Genomic DNA, 19,992 nt, shown 5'->3' with positions numbered 1-19,992 from the left:
AGAAATCCAGTATAAATTATCAGCCTAAATCAGAGAATTTTTAAAAACTAATCTTCTTGAAAAAAATAAAATAAAATGTAGTTGTCTTTTTGTGTTTTACTTCCAAGAAACATAGTAAGTCAATTTAGTTTAGCAAGAGTGACCAATAAATGGACTTTAATGAAAATAATTTTTTAAAAACCCTTTTAATTACATTGTATCATTTTTTTTTCTATATACATATGGCACTTACAATGTTGTCTTCTTAGGTTAGGCATGTCTATTCCATTTCTGATTACAATCCTGATTAACTTAATATATTCTTTTCTCAGAATGATGATAGTGACAAACTCCAGAGTTGATTGATTTTTTTTTTAAGTTTTTATTTATTTGACAGATTACAAGTAGGCGAGAGGCAGGCAGAAAGACAGGAAGGGAAGCAGGCTCCCTGCTGAGCAGAGAGCCCCATGCAGGGCTAGATCCCAGGACCCCGGGATCATGACCTGAGCTGAAGGCAAAGGCCCAACCCACTGAGCCACCCAGGTGCCCCGAGTTGATTGATTTGTTATGAATCCCACATTCCTGTTACTTTGGTGTGAATTATTTTCAACCCCAGTACGTTAATCTTTATGGTTAATGTTAATCCTACTGGTAATTTGAGATTACTTGTATAAACATTAGTCAGCAACCCTTATACAGCATCTCCTGCAAATCATATGCTACCATCCCACCGTGCTTCCTTCCTGCCCTGGAAAAAACTTCTTCATTTCTTCATTCAAAGTGTAGCCCAATGATACAAGAGGATACTGATATTCTAGTTCCCGTGCGGAGAGAGGGGTGTCTGGTCTCATCAATGGAAATAGATTTTCTAGTGGCCCCAGTCCTTCAGGTCTTTATTTTCTTCCTCCTGACACTGGAGAAATAGCGCTCACGCAAAGAGGAGGTTCTATCTAAGACTATCCTTCATCTCTAAAAGATCAGAAGAAGTCCACTGGGGATTGCTAAACCCATTGGCAGGGGTTGGTGGGGGTGGGTGGTCTTTTCCCTGCAATCTCTGCGTAGAGTTATGTAATCCAAGCATCTCCATTTGGCACTTGAAGTTCACTTTTCCATTGGTACTTAGAACCACAGGATTATGGGTTTTGACTTAATCATTTTTGTGACAAAAAAAATCCAAGGTTTAAACAGCTGAGTTACAGATTAGGGGTGGAACACCCCTGGTTTATTACCTGGGCACTGCTTATCAGCGCCAACATAGTGCAAAACACTTGAAGAACACAAAATTTTCCTTACTTCTCTCACATAATCTGTAAGAGTGCACCTACCTTTTACATTGAAAAAGTTTATCGGATAAATTCTCTGAATTCTGGCGGGACAAGATAGGTGTCAAAACAGTAAATGCCTCTTTAGGGCTTGTACTCTGATGGGACTTGTCAAGAATTCCTAAACATACTCTCTCTCCCACCCCGTGCCCTTGGCTAATCATTTGTGTGACTAAGAGGGGTGGACATAATATGTGTGCATATTTACTTATATATACTTGAAGATTTAGGGAAAGTTGTGTAAGACCTGGAAATACTTGTTGCCTCAAACAGGAAAAAATGTTGCCCAAAGACAGGAGTAGGAAAGATATCTACAATTTGCTCTGCACCATTCTGTACCACTTGATTTTTGCATCATGTCCATGCCTTAACTATTCAAATAAACAAAATTTAAAAAGAAAAAAAAAGGCCTTGACTGGTCTACCCCTATCTTTTATCCTCAGCATCAGTAGTGAGGGAGATATCTACCAGTGTGGGGCTGTCACATGAGACTAACAGTGTTAGCCCCTATGGTTCTTATCACTTGGCTTGGCTCCTGGAGTAGAATGACAAATGATGGTAACCTGTCTGCCATTCGCACACAGGAGTGCTGTATGTAGACTAAATGTGGTCCTATAAGTGACAAGCGTTCTGATATAGGAATCTCTTCCTTACATATGAATATTTTTTGAGAAAAACGTGCCAGTAGCAACTTAGGTAGGAGCAGCAACATGACATTTAGACAGTAATCCTTAGTACCATTCCTCACATGTGGGACTGAGTGAGGGGTTCCTGGAGAGTGAGGTTGATTTAGGGATTGGGGATCAGCTGCTGAGGCGGGCACTTGGAAAAGACAAACCAGGCATTCACACTCCAGACCACTCAATACCAGCATTGTCTCCAATCCATCTTTCATAAGGGGGCTCCAAGAGGGGGAGGGGTTAAAGGAAGGAGAGAAAAGAAACCTTTTTAATCTGTAAAAGAAAGTGCAGGAGAGAGGAAAGAATGAATAGGAGGTGAGTGTGAAAAGCCCGTGGCCAGGACTATTTCATTTCTAAATCAACTTTGCCTTTTAATCGGAGCCTTCCCTGTCAAGTTTCTCCTCCGTTTTACATGCCCTATCCCATCTTTGGGCACTGGTGCCCCTCCACTCCCCATGCTTTCCTTTCCTCCTCTGGATCATTCCCTTGTCTCTCCCAGTTTGCCTTCTCCATGCCTTCTCTCCTTCCTGGCTCCTTTTCCTTTTTTCTCTCCCTTCCCGCCTCCCCCCATCCTTTCCCACACTCTTTCTCCCCGTGCTTTTACAGCCCGAGTCCTTCTCCTTCTCCCCTTTCTCTTGCACAGTACGTCCAAGCTCCATTCCCTCTTCTTAAGGAAATCAGCCAGGCCTCAGATGGAGCTGTTGTCCTGACAACCTAAAGGCGCATCGGGCTTTCACTGAGGCTGGCTGCTGCTGAAGGGGGCAGTTGTGCAAAGCGAGGGGCCAGGCCGGAGGGAGGGCGGAGGGGATGACGTGGAGGGGCTGTTGAAATTTGCGGGGTGGGGGGGGGGAGGTGCGAGCGGAGGGGAGGGGCTGGAGGGAGAAACAGGAAAGGGAGGGCGGGTAGAGACTCTGGGCTGCTGCCGCTGCTGTGTGGGTTTCTTTACACTCCCTGGCAGGCTGGGTGCCGGCTCCCTCGCCTGCCTGCCCGCCCGCCTGGGAAAGTGGGTTAGGGAGGGAAGGAGCTCAGCTCAGACACTGGCAAAGGAGCATCCAGCCACAGACCGGAGAAGAACACCTTCCTTTTGCAGCTTTCTCTTCATCTTTTCTAGAGGGTTTTATATGTGTACTCTCTCCTTTCAAATTGTGTTCCTTTGACTTTCCCCCCACCTCTGCTTGGGTTTTTATGCGGGCTTTGTTAAGTCTTAGAGGGAAGAGAGACTGAGCCAGGGAAAGAGAGGCAAAGTGGGAAGGAGCACAAACTGGCAAAGCCCGTTCTGCCTTGGCTGTTGATGAAAGCCCTGTGCTTGTAAAGCCCTCTCGGCGTGAGCAGCACGCACACACCCTCCAGAGTACACCGCGGACCTGCACCTCGGCGTGGCCACCATGGTGGGCAGAGTTCAGCCGGATCGGAAACAGTTGCCGCTAGTCCTACTGAGATTGCTCTGCCTTCTTCCCACAGGACTGCCTGTTCGCAGCGTGGATTTTAACCGAGGCACGGACAACATCACCGTGAGGCAGGGGGACACAGCCATCCTCAGGTAGGGCTTTGGGGCAACTTTTCTGCTGTGCGCGAGTGTGTGTGTGTGTGTGTGTGTGTGATCTTCAACTCCAGATTCTGATGCTGTAGGCGTATGTGTGTGTGTGTGTGTGTGTGTTGTGCATGCACACGCGCCTTTTACTGAGTGGCCCAGGTGTCTGCCAACAAATTTGAAGGGAATTGTGTTTCCCATCAAGGACCAGCAACGTTGGTTAAATGTTATTTGGTTTCTTAGGACCTTGTTTCTCTTACCAAGAAAGCCTAACTTCATCTATGGTGTTAGTGACATTTGGGCAGTATTCTTGCTTCGGTAATTTCTGATGCTTTGCACTTAAGAGTTTTGTTGGGGTTCTTTAATAGGGAAAGAAGAGTTGTTGAATTATGGCTCTCAGAGAGTGGTACACAGTACTGCATTCTCTATGCTGTGTGTGTGTGAGAGAGAGAGAGAGAGAAAGAGAGAGAGAGGAAATATATGCACATCAAGGCTCTCGCCCTGCCCCAGCAGTAGTTCGCACTGGAGACTTTCTGTAAGGATCATCTAATTGACATCGAGGGCAATAAATCAATCTTAGAACTTTGGTTGGTTACTGAGCCTTTTCTGGAATGTGGATAGACATCAACACATGAAAGTATGGAAGAAAAAGAAAAGGAACTTGCCAAATTGCCGATATTTAAGAATAGGAGTATTAAGCGCAAAGGTTAGGCAAGAATTAACCTGGTGTAAAATGGATATTTCAAGTTGATTATTCACCTTAAAGTCCCATCTCTGTGAGGCTCTGCCAAACTCTGAAATAAAATTTGGGACTGAAATCTCGACAGGGAGAGTCCCAGTCCTTGGGAGTTTGACCCTTCTAAGGGACAGTGAACTGCAGAAACTCAGATGGAACCTAGCTGTAATTCTATTTCTAAAAAAAAGCTTCAAGCTTCTTTTCCTGTGTTTCTCTTTTCTCTTCCCCTCCTCCACCCACTGCACATAACCCTAGTCTTTTTTCCCCAGCTTTCTTAAATTTCTATCAGATACCAAAAAAAAAAAAAAAAGAATGAAAAAAATTTTTCCTTGGAGATCCTTTAAAATCTCATTTTGTTCAAATAAAATGACCCAGTGTCAGTCTGTCCATACAGTTAATATTGCTTGTTGCGGCAATAAAAAACAGTAGACTACAGAAAGTAAACCTCTAATCTGTGTGCGAGGAGCTGATAGTGCATAAACCCTGGGGCATCAGGGAGCAGTTCTCTAGCAGAGCTGCCTACAGCAGCAAAGTTTTCTTTCCTTTCCTCAGAAATAAATTTGGTTGGCTGTCACAGTGTCCTGCTTTGGGATCTCTAGCCTTGTTAGAGAGGAATGTGTACGTATTGTGTGTTGTATTGTGTGTGTGTTGCTGCAGATTGTAAAAACTAAGAAAATCCTAATGTGTAAGTGTTCTTTTCTTCGTTTCCTGAGCACTGAGTGATTATGAATCCCAAAGATCCTACTATCCAAAGCAGATTTTCCCTACCAGCTTTCCAGCCCTGTAAACCTGCATGTGTGATTTATCCACACGGAGTAATAAGATTTATAGAGTAATTTATCTGTTTGCAAAGGGATTTGGATATGATGCAGAAAATGTTTTTTGCAAACACATAAGCATGCCATCTCAACTGCTAACATTCAGACTCCCTAACATCATTAACCCTTACAAGTGAGGCACTCTATATAAATGTATGCTATCCCCAGGAAGACTTGTTTTTATGGATTATGAGACTGAATATAGGGAAAGCGAATACCTGGATGTGTAAGTTTTTATTTAAATGCCCATGAACTTTGTAAGTCGGCATCACCTGTATCTTAAGTTGTAGCTGTCAAAGGGTTAGGTAAACATCTAAATGTTTATTCAAAGGAAAAAGGAATATTCTTATACTTTCATATCGCATATGCATAGAAGTCTATGTCTATGAGAGGTGTCTTATTCCATAAATATCTACATATGATATAGATATGCTTTCATGTGTCTCTGGCTTAAAAGAAATGGAGTTTTTAAGCATTACACTTTAGTAGACATTATGGTGTGGAAATGGAGGGAGTGAGAAGTGAGAATAAATATAGAAGCAGTTATTCACTGGGAAAGAGAAGCTAGACAAACAGAGCATGCAGAGAAGTCACCTGTGAGAGTCCGTTGCTTTTCCAGACCTCACCTAATGTGCCCTCTTTTAAATTTCCTCTGCCTCGAACAAGGCTTTTGTTTCTGGGTTGGTGGAGCTCTATCAGAAGTAACTATGGAGAGAGTTCCTTTTGTTTTCTTCACTGACCTTCTTCTCAATCTCTTTAACTGAGCCCAGTAAGCTTTGTGGGTCAGTTTCCCGGTGAAAGAATGGTTTTCTTGCTTTCTGTTTACAAGTCTAGCCTGGGAAATACTTGCTTCTACTTTATTTGTGACATTTTACTGAGAGCATGAGCTTCCAGGGGAGGAGAGGAAGGAGAACTTGATTCATTGGAAGTCACAGTAGACGTTTGGCACTGAGAAAGTGAAATGGCAAGGAGAAAAAAAAAATTCTCTCAGTGAATCTGTGGCCCTGAATAATCTGAAATGTTAAAAGGAGACAAGGCAGGTTTGTAGTTCTGGTGGTCCAGTGACAGGAGTTTGGCTGACCGTCCCCAAAACATTTACCTTTACTGCCTTACTCCCATGAAAAGAAAAGTATATATTTTTTGGAACTGATGCTCAATTTTGTATAATTATGATAGGAGATGAATTCTAGTCTTGGGTCTTACTTTGTAATTTCTATCTTTTGCGGGGGAAATAAAACAACAAAAGACTATAGAGTGAAGGTAGCAGAACTAGATGGAAAGAAAAATGCTCTCATGTATCCCAACCTCACCCTGTTGTTTCCCAGACAAAAATCTAGATATCCAGAGGGTTTTTTTTGAGATCCTTTGAGAGCTAAAGGAAACCACACACCATCTTCTATCTCAGGGCACAGAATCAAAGTACCATCCGTAGACCAGTGGCAACAGAGGCACATGGGTTTCTTCCTACATACTGAACCAGAATCTGCATTTATATTTGCATGCAGAGCAAAGTACAAGACATAACCACAGGACTTGTCTTATGGGAGTGTCTCAGGTGTTTTTCTGAACAGAGCACACCTGCCTCACTGCCACCCCAACAAGTGTAGGAATTCATTAATTACTGGACACATTTCTAGCTCTGATTTTTCTAACCTTCTACCCTTGCACACAGACTCACAAAGAGGTTCACCTCCTGGTTATTCTTGGCAGGTTGAAATCATGTGGCTCCCTTGATAAGTCAAAGGAAAAATGGAAATAATATTCTTATCTAGCCTTTAAAATTTCATTTTTAACAGTCCCACTGACTATATTTTTAATATCAGTAGCATATGTCTAGAAAGATAATTATAAAATAATTGATCCTAACGTATCTGCTCAAAAGTAACTTTGTAAAAATGACATATTTATGCATAATATTGTACATGCTGTGTCAGTGCGTATATGATAAAATGCAGAAGTTTCATACTATCGTGGGTTTAAATATTTTAAATTTGAGGTGTTGGGATTTTATTTATTTCACAGTTCTGACCCTATTTGTTGTTTGTAAGATACTATAATTTTTATGGTGATAACATTTTTCCCATTTAAATGTAAATGTACTTAATAGGAGTTAGGTATATGAAATTAAGTATCTAAGTTCAACATAGCTAAGTTTTTAATTTTTCAAAATTCTGGGCCTTTATTCTCTTGTTTTAACACTAGGGGAGAAAGAGGAAACAACACAAAAGATATGATTATTTGACAGTGCAGTCTGAGAATTTTGTGCAAGTTTCAAGGGAAAAATGGCTTCTCTTCTATAAGGCATCTGGAACGCCTACATTTACAAAGAAAGTGTCAACACTCAAACATACTTCTGACACAATATGTGATTTTTCTACCACTTGTAATTCACTATTTGAAAACAAACTTTGTGGGCATGGGTCTTTGGGGGAAGTTTGTGACAATTATGAAGGTTTCTTTTTCCTGTGGCTAAATCACTAATCAACGTTTAGTGGTTATTACTGATATTTTAAGGACACTTCATTTCACATTAAATCCTTTATCAAATATATTTGGTAAATGCTAGAGTATAGCACACCATTCTCTTGTCTAGGAATATGGCATATTAATTACACTTTTTAACATTGATGTACCTGTGAATTGTATCGTTTGTTGTTACTTATGGACAGAGGAACACAGCAGCCAGGTCTCATGTGACAAATGTAATTTGTGATCATTTCTGTTTTTATAAATATGAAACACATAAGTATGTATACACACACCCCACATATTAAGGTGATTTTTCTGTTCTATGTCATCTGACTTTGAATGAGTTACTTGTAGAACTGTGGAGTGAACAGCCAAAGGTGACTGACTTATCCACTAACTTAGTTGGTGAGGGTTAAACATTTGTGTTTCTTGAAGTTGGTTCTATATAATAGCAAACTCAGGTAAAAAAAAAAAAAAAAAAAAAAAAAAAAAGGATTAGTGCATATTTTTCTGTGGTCTTTGAGAGCTCCAGGTACAAATGTCTATAACTCATGTGATAGGAAGTTACCTCACTGTGTGCTGGTACCCCTTGCTGTCATCACTTAGACCTTAGAGAGCCCTTCTCTTCAGGCCATTACTTATGGCTTACAGCCATTTGCCCTGCTTTCAGATGTCCTGCTTGTTAGTTTGTACGACTCAGAAGACCTGGACTCTAATTTTGGATCCATTCTTATATGCTACATGACTTTGAACAAATCCCTTAAATATTTGAGTTTCAGTTTCATTTATAAAATGCTGAAACTGCCTGTTTTAGTGACTCTAGTTACTGTACAGAATTGTTTTAAGAAGCTCAGAAGAGATAAAGTAGGGAAGTTTGTTCAGTTGTAAACTGCTACACAAGCATAAAACTATTAGTCATTTTCCAACCACATTCAACCAATTGTTCGGACTTTAAGGAGCTCTTTTGCTTAGACCAGTGTTTCTCAAACTTGAAGGTGTATCAGAAGGTGTACCAGGGATGCCTGTTGTAACACAGATCGCTTGGCTTCTACCTGCAGAGTTTTAGATTCCGCAGGTCTCTGGTAGGGTCTGAGGTTTGCATTTCTAACAAGTTCTTGACGATGCTAATGCTGCAGGACTGGGCCACACTTTGAGAACCACTGACTCTTGCTGCTGCAATCATGTTCTGCAGATGCGTATTTTAGGTATCACACAGCTGCTTTTTAAAATCCCAAATCTCAGGGTCTATCCCAGACCTAACAAGTCAGAATCTGCATTTATTTTTTAAAGATTTTATTTATTTGACAGATAGAGATCACAAGTAGGCAGAGAGGCAGGCAGAGAGAGAGAGGAGGAAGCAGGCTCCCCACTGAGCAGAGAGCCCGATGTGGGGCTTGATCCCAGGACCCCAGGATCATGACCTGAGCCGAAGGCAGAGGCTTTAACCCACTGAGCCACCCAGGTGCCCCAGAATCTGCATTTTTAACAAGATCCTCAAATAATTCACAAACATCTTAAAGTTGGAGAAGTGCTGCTTGAGATGGTTTACAACTATGGCTGCATGTTACAATTAGGGGGAGACCTTTCAAGAAATACTGAAGCCACATATTCTCTACTTTCAGAAATTCTTATTGAATTAGTTTGGGGTAGGCCCTGGCATAGGTATTTTTAAAAAAAATGATTCTGATATATATATATATATATATATATAGTTGAGAACCGCTGCTTTACCATTTGAGGAATCTCTTTTACGAAACACCTTTGGGGCAGTGCTTAATGGATATGTAGTAAAAAATTAAAGTCATGTTGTATGGCTTGGGAAATATGGCAGCAGCAAAGATGTACAAATTGAATTGGGAGAGAAGAATGAGACCCTCATAGATCCATTTCTTTACCACACGATCCCATAACTACAATGTCATGGAAAATGGAGTGACTTCATTTTAATATGGATCCAATTTACATAGTATCTATTGAAATAGCATTAAAACTTGGTTTTTAAAAGATTATTGCTTTGTGTTCTCACTTCCATTTATATTAGGCAAGACATGGAAATACTTCTACTATGTTTTTTTTTCAGGGCTGTCTCTAAGAAAGAAAATAGATAATACTTAGGCAAGGAAAATATCTTCAGTGATAACTTATTCAAACAAGCTTGTCAGTTATGTTGCTGTATATACAAATATATGATTTACAATATGATAGCTACGTGTCTGTGGACTTCATCTCAGTTTTACGTGGTGATTGATCTTAAGCTGAAACTTAGGATCAAGTCTTTGTGTCATAGGTAAATACCGTCAAGGATCTAATAAGTTCAGAATGCTTAACAAATACTCAGAAGACCTAGATCTAAATACCTGGAAATAATTCTATCTATTAAATGAGAATAACTGACAATTACTTGGCTTACTAGACAAGCTATTTTTATGATGATCAAATGACCTACTATGTATTACTGTTTTATAAAGTATAAAATGGCATAAAATAGAAGCTCTTATTAATAAGATCATGGTCATTATATTCATAGAAGGAAATAACCTTTAGAACATTAGGAAATTTGATAAAATGAGCTTTTCATTTTTATTTCTATGGTCGAGGTTGGCCATTTGTTCTATGTTTGTATCACTCCCCCCCGCTTTAAAGTCATTTAAAGTTACATGTATCTTAGAATATTAGTTGAGTTTCTTATCAGGAGTACAAGGTGAATGAACAATTTTTGGTAGTCACTTGAATCAAAACATAATCTCAAGTTAATGAGTGATTAACCTTCACAAAAGAAAACACTTTCCTTCAGATTTTGTTAATTACTATAGGATAAACTTGTGGAAATCTAGAGAAAGAAAGGCCTTGGAGATTAGGCAATCCACCATCTCGTTTTATTTATTTATTTATTTATTTATTTATTTATTTATACTATTTATTTACTTATTTGAGAGAGAGAGAGAGTGTGTGTTTGCAAGCCGGGGCAGGGAGGGAGACAGTGGAGGGGGCTGAAGGAAGAGGGTAATGGAAGTAGACTCCCTTGCTAAGATCATGACCTGAGATGAGTACCACCGAAGCTCCCCCCACCATCTCATTCTAAAGTGATGTACCTGAGGGAGTGCCTGGGTGGCTCAGTTGGTTAAGTGTCTGCCTTCCCCTCAAGTAATGATCCTGTGTTGGTCTTCCTGCTCAGTGACGAGCCTGTGTCTCCCTCTCCCTCTGCCCCTCTCCCCAACTTGTTGTATGTGTCTCTCTCTCTCACATGCAGGCGTGTGTGCTCTCAAATAAGAAAAAATAATAAATTGATGTAACTGAGAAGAGAAAAATTTAGTTGGTTTTCTAAAGATTTGAGTGATCAGAACTAGAATTCAGGCCTCCTTATTCTCATTCAGAGATTTTTTTTTTTTTTAAAGATTTTATTTATTTATTTGACAGACAGATCACAAGCAGGCAGAGAGGCAGGCAGAGAGAGAAGGGAGGAAGCAGGCTCCCTGCTGAGCAGAGAGCCCGATTCGGGGCTCAATCCCAGGATGCTGGGATCATGACCTGAGCCTAAGGCAGCAGCTTTAACCCACTGAGCCACCCAGGTGCCCCTCATTCAGAGATTTTTATTCCACAGTAGCCCTGACGTTATCTTCCTGGTTTTCTTGCTATCTCATGATATGCTATTTAAAATTATGCCAAAAGTGTCTTTCCCTTTATTCTCTTCTTTCTCCTCTCCCTTCTCTATCTTTCCCTTCTCCTCTACTTGCTTCCTCTGCTGTCTCTTCCTTTTTCTACCCCTCTCTCCCCTTCTTTCTCTCTCATCTCTCCTCCTCTACCCTGTTCTTCCTCTCCTCTCTTCTCTCTCTCATCCCTGAAAATCAAAGCTGAGCCTTCCTTTGAATGATCCTCCTGCTAGTGTCGGTCAAGGAGGAAGTTTTCAGTAAATACTTTACCGTTTACATGCCGGATATCATCTGTCTTAAAAACATAGGCTTTCTTTCTTCGCTTGCATCTTTCATCTTACCATATTTGCAAAGCCAGTCTTGTATTTGGCATAATCTATATAACATTTTTTTTTACATTTGTTTTGTTTTGTTTTCCTTTTTGTTTCTGGTACTCTGCCTCTTACTCAGATTTCTTATCTGAGTTCTTAACTCTTTCCTCCAGTATTTGACTTGGGTTCCTCAAACCTACTACCTCCTTATTGTTACTTACGACTTTCTACCTGTTTAAGGCTCCTATTACTTGTCCCTCTTGGAGACACTGATCAGGATGATTGCACAGTGAGATCATGGTTCAAGGCTTGGTTTTCAGTCTGTAGCCCATCCTTTACATAACCTCCAGGGGTGCTCTACACATTGTAGTCATTGTAGATTATACTTAAAATCCTTTGAGGAAGGTAGAACTTATTTTTTATTTGTACACAATTTATTTCGGGCTAACAATGGGCTGATTGTGGTCAGTGGGAGGAACTGGACATTGATATAGACCAGTCTCTTGGGATGGTGGAGGCTCTGGATGCTAAGTTCCACTACAAATGCTTGGGGGTTTCTTGTGTGTCATGTAGAATGAGGTTTCATAAAGCTTTCTTAGCAGGTGAGCCAAGGGAGGTCCAACATGTTCCATGAAAAGAACTCACAGTCAGCCCTATAGATAGGCAGGCAGGTATCACAGGGAAGTATGTTAGCTCATACAGAGATGTAGCCACAAGGAAGAAGCTCAGAACAGAAGGGAGTCTATGGGAGAAGGGCTGGCTTACACATGTCTTCAGTAATAAGGGACTTAGACCCCAGACATATTACCAAGATAGCTACCTTGGTCAAGGGCACAAGCGAAGCTGTGTATCAAAGCTGTTGTAACCAAAGGGTAACATGAAGATAACTCTCAGAGCACCAAACTCCATCTTTTTAAAACTTGTTTGGGATCATAAAACCTGATCTAGTGAGGTGGGGAAAAGATAGAGCTAGAGGTCTGAAATGAGGTAAGAATTAACACTACTTGCTTTTCCTTGACTTAGGAAATTTTGCTAGATTACATCTTTATTCTACTTAATCCTTTCAGACCCCAGGCAGTTGGCAGAATCATGGACCTGACCTCATCTGACTATCCCGGGCCAATTGTTTTCCAGTATCAGTCTGGAAATATCACCAGAACCTTTAAAATCTTCTCATTATCTACAACATAAAGTCAAAGGTCCTCAGCTTGGATAACTCTCCATGCCCGACTGCCTCATTTCATCTACTAATTCAGAACCACTTTCATTCTCTGTTCATGAGCACGTGAATGTGTGTACACACACACTTCTCTTACATTTGTTCATGAAACTCTCTCTACCCAGAACTTTCTCTTCCTCCCACTGCTCCACTCTTTCCAACCATGCCTCTTTGCTAGGTTACCTTGTTGCTCCTTCCAGGCTAAGGCTCGTTTTGGTGATATCTCATTCAGAAATCTTCTCTTATTCTCCCAGATTCCGCTAAATACTCTATTTTTATTGGTAATATTCTCTCTGTATATTTTTTTTCTCTCCTAGCTTTATTGAGGTATAATTGATAAAATTTTATATATTTAAGCTGTACAGTGTGATAATTATGTGTATATATACACACACACATTATAAATTATTACTAAAATCAAGTTAATTAACACATCCATCACTTCACTTAGCTACCTTTCTTTGTGTGTGATAAGAACACCCAGGATCTACTCTCCATGCAAATTTCACATTACAACACAGCATTATGAACTATCATCACCATGATGTACATTAGATCTCTACAATGTATTCATCTTATAACTGAAAGTCTACCCTTTGACCAGTATGTCACCATTTTCCCACCTTCCAGTCCCAGGCAACTACCTTTCTATTCTCTGTTTTCATGACTTAACCCTTTTTTAGATTCCATTTATAATTGAGATTGTACAGTATTTGCCTTTATCTACCTTTTTTTTCACTTAGCAAAATACTCCCCAGGTTTATCCATGCTGTTGCAAAAAGATCTTAAAAATTTTTATAGCTAAGTAATACGTCATTGTGTCCGTGTGTGCGTGTGCATAGAGAGATAGATAGATATAGATGAGATAGTTATAGATACATCTTATGTTTTCTTTTTCCGTTTATTCATCCATTTATGTTTGGGTTATTTCCATATCTTGGCTGTTGTGAATAAGGCTGCAATGAACATGGGAGTACAGATACTTCTTTAGGACACTGATTTCCTTCAGATATATGCCCAGAAGTGGGATTGTTGGCTCTATGCATACCTCAGCTTAGCATTTACTACACTTTAAGGGCACTCTTGTCTTGCCTCAAATGTATTATCAGTCCTTCAAAGACAAGTGTCTCATCTACTTTAATTTTCTACCCAGGAATTTAGCTTAGTACCTGTAGGTGGTCAGATAAATATTTATTCACTGAATTAAACAAAGAGGGTGTAGTCATACTGTAAATCAAGCAGATCAGAAATTGGTTTATGAAAGAGGCGATAAGTTTGAAGGAGACAGGGATGAAGCAAGTTATGTTAGTGATAAAGCCAACCACTACTAGAGAAATTATAAATGTGTTGTTGAAGAAGGTTAAATAGTAAAATCAGAGATGGATTATTTTCTGATCATTGGTTGAGGGGATAAGGTGTTTGTCTAGAAACACTCCCAACATTTTCCATTGCAGCTACTCTTTTTAAGCACAGCTTTTTAGAGCATGAGAAAGGCATACAAGGGCATTTTAGGGGAGCCCAAAAGTTTAGTCACCAGTGCCTAAAGTATGCTCTATTCACTGATGGATGAGTTTCTGACAAAACTAGGAATCAAAAAAAAAAAAAAAAAAAAAAAAAAAACTAGGAATCACTCAGGGCTCCTGAAGTGAGTCATGTCCAGTGTCTGTAAAGAGCTCAGAATCCCAGGTAGTTTAAGAAAAGGAATATAGCTCCTGGGAGCTGCTGAAACTTTCTCCCTCTAGAGGTGCCTGTGACCTTTCAGAGACTGAATTGAGCATTTGGGAGTTACTTATGGTTGGCAAGATTGTTGTGCAACAGGTATATTCACCTCATCTGTTCTACTTTCTCGTGAAATGAGACAAAGTACAGACCACTTGCACTCATTTGACTCAAAGTAATTATTCGTACTGAACAATGATGCCAAGTTGGGTTTTGCAGTGTTGAGCTCTTTACTTACTCCTGGTGAAATTCAAACTTGAATGGAGAGTGGACTTTTTAATAATCCCAAATTCTCTCTGTATGTTTTGCCATAATGCACAAGAGCATTATTTATGTGAGGTCAGAGGAAAAGCCTATAACTCTGAGGAAAATGAAACCCAGCTTCTCATACAATAATGCCTTACTGTTTATTCCATTATAATTTTTTAGTGATGCGTTTCTATATTGAGTTTCTATATTTTGAAGTTATCAAAAGTTAATAATATCTTTTCTAAAATAGTGCTTTAGTCATGCTACTATTTGCCACACTTCTCTGCTAGGAACAATGTAGACAAAAATGAAAGTCATGCAGTTCAACACTAAGTCATGCATAGCCAAATGTATACATGTGAAAATATTGATTGGGAAAATTACTCGGTTTCCTAATTTCTAATTCTTATGCTTCTTCAATCATATTTCACTCTAGGACACTTATATCAGACCTGTTTATTTTATGGGGTTTGAGTCATATATGGTTGTCAGTTTGCGACTGATCTTTGTCTTGAGATGACTAAGATTGTTGTCATGCTGTGCGTGTTCATGATATAAATATAAGAGCACATCTTAAGATCAGCATTTTATATTGCAGAATCATTAAGTTAGCAGATGAATTTTTCTTTGACTTTCTGACCTTTATTCTTCTGTCTTTTTTTTTAAGCATTTAAAAAATATTTATTTATTTTAGAGAGAGAGGGAGAGAGAGAGTGTGTGTGAACAGGGGAGGGGCAAAGGGAGAGAGAGAGAGACTCAAGCAGACTCCTCGCTGAGCACAGAGCCCAACTCGTGGCTTAATCTAATGACCCAGAGATCATGACCTGAGCTGAAACCAAGAGTTGGATGTTCAACCCACTGAGCCACCCAGGGGTCCTTTTTTTATCTTTTGTTACTCTAATATAATGAACTCATACTATCTAATATCATCAGCACCTCAAGGAACTCTCTAATGTCCAGAGAATACCACTAGATCAGAGAATACCACTAGATTGAACACCAAGGGATTTAGGCTTTATTTCCATAAAACCTTAACTGTAGAAAGTTGGGAATTAGCTTTTATTGTTTTAACTCCAAAATGGGAATAATTCCTACTTACCTCTTAAGCAAAGATTTTGGTCTGGTCTGACATTAAGTTTTTCAATATGATTGAGTTCATTAGAAGAAATGTGCTATGTAGTAAGTGGGATGGTGATATGCTCAAATAAAAAAAAATAAACTGCATTATCTAAAATGTGATGGCATAGGAAACTTAAAAATATTTTTTCATTAATGCCTTAATATTTGTATAGAATAAGACAACTTAAAATCTAGTTCTTCTAAAAATAAAAGCATGTATTTATACAGAATGTGTTATGATGTATAAACAAATTGTCATACTTAATTACATCATGTGGATTTTTTGAACACAAGATTTTTAAAAAATTTAGTTTCTTTTGCATATATTAATAATATATAAAAACAAAAGCATACATGTGTTTTTATATGTACAATAAATTTACATATATACAATATGAATCTGAATATTATTGTAAACTTGGGTCATAGTATTCTTTAATAGGAATCTAATTTAGTTTGATGTACCAATGTGGAGAAGTTTACTGTAGAAAACTAAATTTTCCAGGTTATCAAGGATATTGACAGGTACAATATATAAGAAGCACCATACTATGTCTTTTTAATTTGTTTTGATTAATGTTTTATTTTTAATTAATTGTTATGCAAGTGCAAAAATTACTTTGTAAGAGAAGTCAGACTTAATGTTTCTTTTCCCCCCCAGACTTAATGTTTCTTGTTTCTGCTATATCTTGGTTAACATACATAGTAGTCCCTAAGGAGTAAAATAAGATCGGATAACATTTCTTCTATTTGGATTATAGGATAGACACTAATGGTGTATTAGCTAAATGAGAAATAACTTTCAAAAATGTAAAGTCAATTCCTCATATTTTTGATCTTGATTCTAGACTAAATTTACATTTTCTTTCATTCTAAGTCACCAAGAGATTTCATGATCTGTTAATAAGCATGCTTGTTGAAAATGAGAGGCTGGGGGCACCTGGGTGGTTCAGTGGTTAAGCCTCTGCCTTCAGTTCAGGTCATGATCTCAGAGTCCTGGGATTAAGCGCAGCATTGGGCGCTCTGCTCAGCAGGGAGCCTGCTTCCCCTTCTCTCTCTCTGCCTGCCTCTTCCTGCTTGTGATCTCTGTCTGTCAAATAAATAAATAAAATCTTTAAAAAAAAAAAAAGAGAGAGAGACTGACCACTGAAGGAAAAGAATAAGATTTCAAATTAAATTTCAATTTGTTTATCAAGTAAAATTACCACAATTATGCTTTTATGTCCTTTTCAATGTTAAAGATTCAAGGCAAGTGAAGAAATGATTAGAATAATATAAATAAATTCAGGTGTAAGACTCAGATGCATTATATCCAGAGCAATAAAGCACCTTGGTAGTATGACCAGTCTTTGACCAGTATGGTGGTCTTTGGCCATGTTCAATATTTGGATAAAAACACAGGAAGCGAACTTGCTACCATGTGTATAACACAAAAATAAGAGGATAGCTTTGTGTCATACTATGTGTATGGCACAAAAATAAGAGGATTGTGGTTTTTAGCAGAATTATAGGGTAAAAATGGATGATAGCTTATAGAGAGATAAATTTTGCTCTCTATATAAAAGAATGTTATTCATATGTGTGTTATTCATATGTGTGTACATATTCATATATGTATTCATATATTAATATAAAAGAATGTTATTCATATGTTATTCATATGAATGTTATTCACACTTCATCCCCCCCCACAAAAAAAAAAAAAGAAAGAAGAAAAGGGAAAGAATTTAGGATAGTTTATAATTAAAATAGAACATAATTTAAATAAGTAAATCGGGTTGAACTCTTTTATAAATGATCTTTCAAATAGTTTTATGGCATGGTGGAAATAACATAGCTTCTAAGCCAGGGGACCTAGCTCCAAGTATTCCTCTACCAATCCCCAACTTTGTAAGCAAGGGTAAATAAGGGCAAATTATCCCTGCTGGGCCTCAAGTCCTCTATTAATAAAAAATGAAAATGATAATACTTACCCTCTTATCTCAGAAAGCTAGTATAAGAATGAAATAAGAAGGACCTGTAAAATAAGGATCTGTATGTGTATGTGTGTATGTGTATGTATATATACACATGTATATGTGTGTGTATATATGTGTGTGTGTGTGTGTGTGTATACATTTTATATATATGTATCTGGGTGTAGGTATATTTATTTTATAAATGTTCCTTGCTCTTCTGCCAAGTGGAATAGATTTCCTTGTAAAGAAGTAGATTTTAAGTCATCTTCATATTCAAACAGAGGCCAGATAACCACAATTAAGAAATGTTATTTAAAAAGGACTAAAACAGGGATACCCGGGTGGCTCAGATGGTTAAGCGTCTGCTTTCAGCTCAGGTCATGATCCCAATGTCCTGGGATCCAGCTCCACATCAGGCTCCCTGCTCAATGGGGTGCCGGTTCTCCCTCTGCATGCTACTTCCCCTGCTTGTGCCTGTGCTTTCCATCTCTCTGACAAATAAATAAATAATTGTTTAAAAACAAGGGGGGGGGGGACCAAAACCCAAAAACCTTTATGTAGTAGAAGGTTGAAATGGATGATTTCTCATATATTACCATTAATATTCCCTCATTCTCTGACATTCTGTATTTCTACTCCTTAATTGTATGTGTTTATTTATTTATTTATTTTATTTTGCTGGCATGCATTGTAACTTTGCTTATGAAGAATTTCATTCAGATCTACATTCTCTAATCATTTTTCAGTGGGTTTTAATATTCATACCTCTACTACTTTCTTCCCACTGGAGAATTTACAAACATGTTAAGAGAGAAGGACTGTGTTTCATTAAAATGGAAGATCTTTTAGGCCTTACATCTTTCTATGTAGATCAATATTAAGACAAATCTAGTCTTAGAAAGATACTTTTATATTCATGCAGCTTCATAGAGATAGGTAAGATTGATCCAGTCAAGTAGGGACCTCATTTCTTACACTGTTCAATATGGCTCGAATTGTTATTTTGTTTACTCCCCCAGTGAGTAAAGCATAATACTACCTCCCAATTCATACTTCCTGTTGGTTGTCTTTCTACTCTGAGGACTGACATATTCTAGGCCTTGAACCCTCCAGTCCTGGCTCCCTCTGAGTACTGACAGGACTAAGCATCCCCAGCTATTTGATACAAGAACTTTCTCACTGCGGACACCCTTAGTATCATCAGAGGTCATTTCCAGTAAGACGGGAGCGGAGCAGCAGTGTCCATGGGCTTTACCTGTGGATAAATCTGCTATTCCTAAGTTGCTTTATCTGTATCACTCCCTTACTTTTTGTATTACCTACCTTTCCCAGAAATAATGAAGCAAAAGAACTTGAATGTCTGATTTGCTTTCCTGACAATTCAGATAACCTCTGCTGCCACTAAATATGAGGTCAAATAATGGCATCCATCAATAAATCTAGGCAAATCATATTTCCCAATCTTTCTGAACCTAGTCTCTTTCACCAACTTCAGCATTTTTGCTCAATTTTTTATATGCATGTTACCTTATTTTATTTCTTTTTGTAAAATGACTTTAATTTATCTGAAAGTCCAAACTGTTAAAATCTGTAAACAGCGATTATCAGAGTATTTAACCAGTCTCCTTTCTGTTGAGTTGACAGGTTCTTAGCCAATTACCTCATCACTGCTTTAGCCATATTCATACTGAGAGAATCGTTGATGCACAGCTTTGTCTGTAGAACTGGGGTGGGATTTTGGGTAATAGTTTTGAAAGAGCTCAGAAAGTTTGAGCAAACCAAAGTGAGGATTTGAAGGGAGAAATGAAAAGACAGAGACAGGTTAGGGCGAAGCCGATTAGGAAAGGACCCTATGTCAGGATGTCAGTAAAACACACGTAGCCCCATTCCAAAGTGGGTTATCTGCGTGTAAAGCTGAAAATATTCCCACGAATGTGTTTCCAAATGGAAAATTGGTGGATGGTAAAATAAAAATAGAACTTGTTAAAAGAGAATGACAAGGAATCCTAAGAATTATCTAACAAAGTCCTAAATATGTCAGAGTTAATTCCTTGTGGATAAGGTCTCAGTTTCATTCAATATTAGTCCCAACAGAAAAGGGTTAGGCAATCAGTTCCCAAGCCCTAGTCTCTTTGGCAACTACAGAATTCTTGAAGAGTTTCCAAACTTCCATATGAAACTTAAGCATTATCTGTAGACATTATATATCTCACAGGTAAATAAATTATTGTT

General features: G+C 38.5%; 1 protein-coding gene across 2 annotated transcripts in view; it reads left to right on the top strand.

The window, feature by feature from the left end:
• Window positions 1-3,366: 3,366 nt before the first annotated feature.
• Window positions 3,367-19,992, top strand: part of LSAMP (limbic system associated membrane protein) — a gene marked incomplete at its 5' end in the record, with an annotated part of 646,638 nt that continues 630,012 nt past the window's right edge. For both annotated transcript variants that reach the window (XM_080815635.1, XM_080815634.1), the window contains one exon: window positions 3,367-3,521. In XM_080815635.1, the coding sequence (XP_080671761.1) occupies window positions 3,367-3,521 (155 nt within the window). The remainder of the gene's footprint in view (window positions 3,522-19,992) is intronic.

Source organism: Martes martes, assembly GCF_963455335.1.
Source record: "Martes martes genome assembly, chromosome: 1".
NCBI classification, from domain to species: Eukaryota; Metazoa; Chordata; class Mammalia; order Carnivora; family Mustelidae; genus Martes; species Martes martes.
Note: the sequence above shows the minus strand (reverse complement) of the source record. Positions and strands in the feature narration are given on the sequence as shown.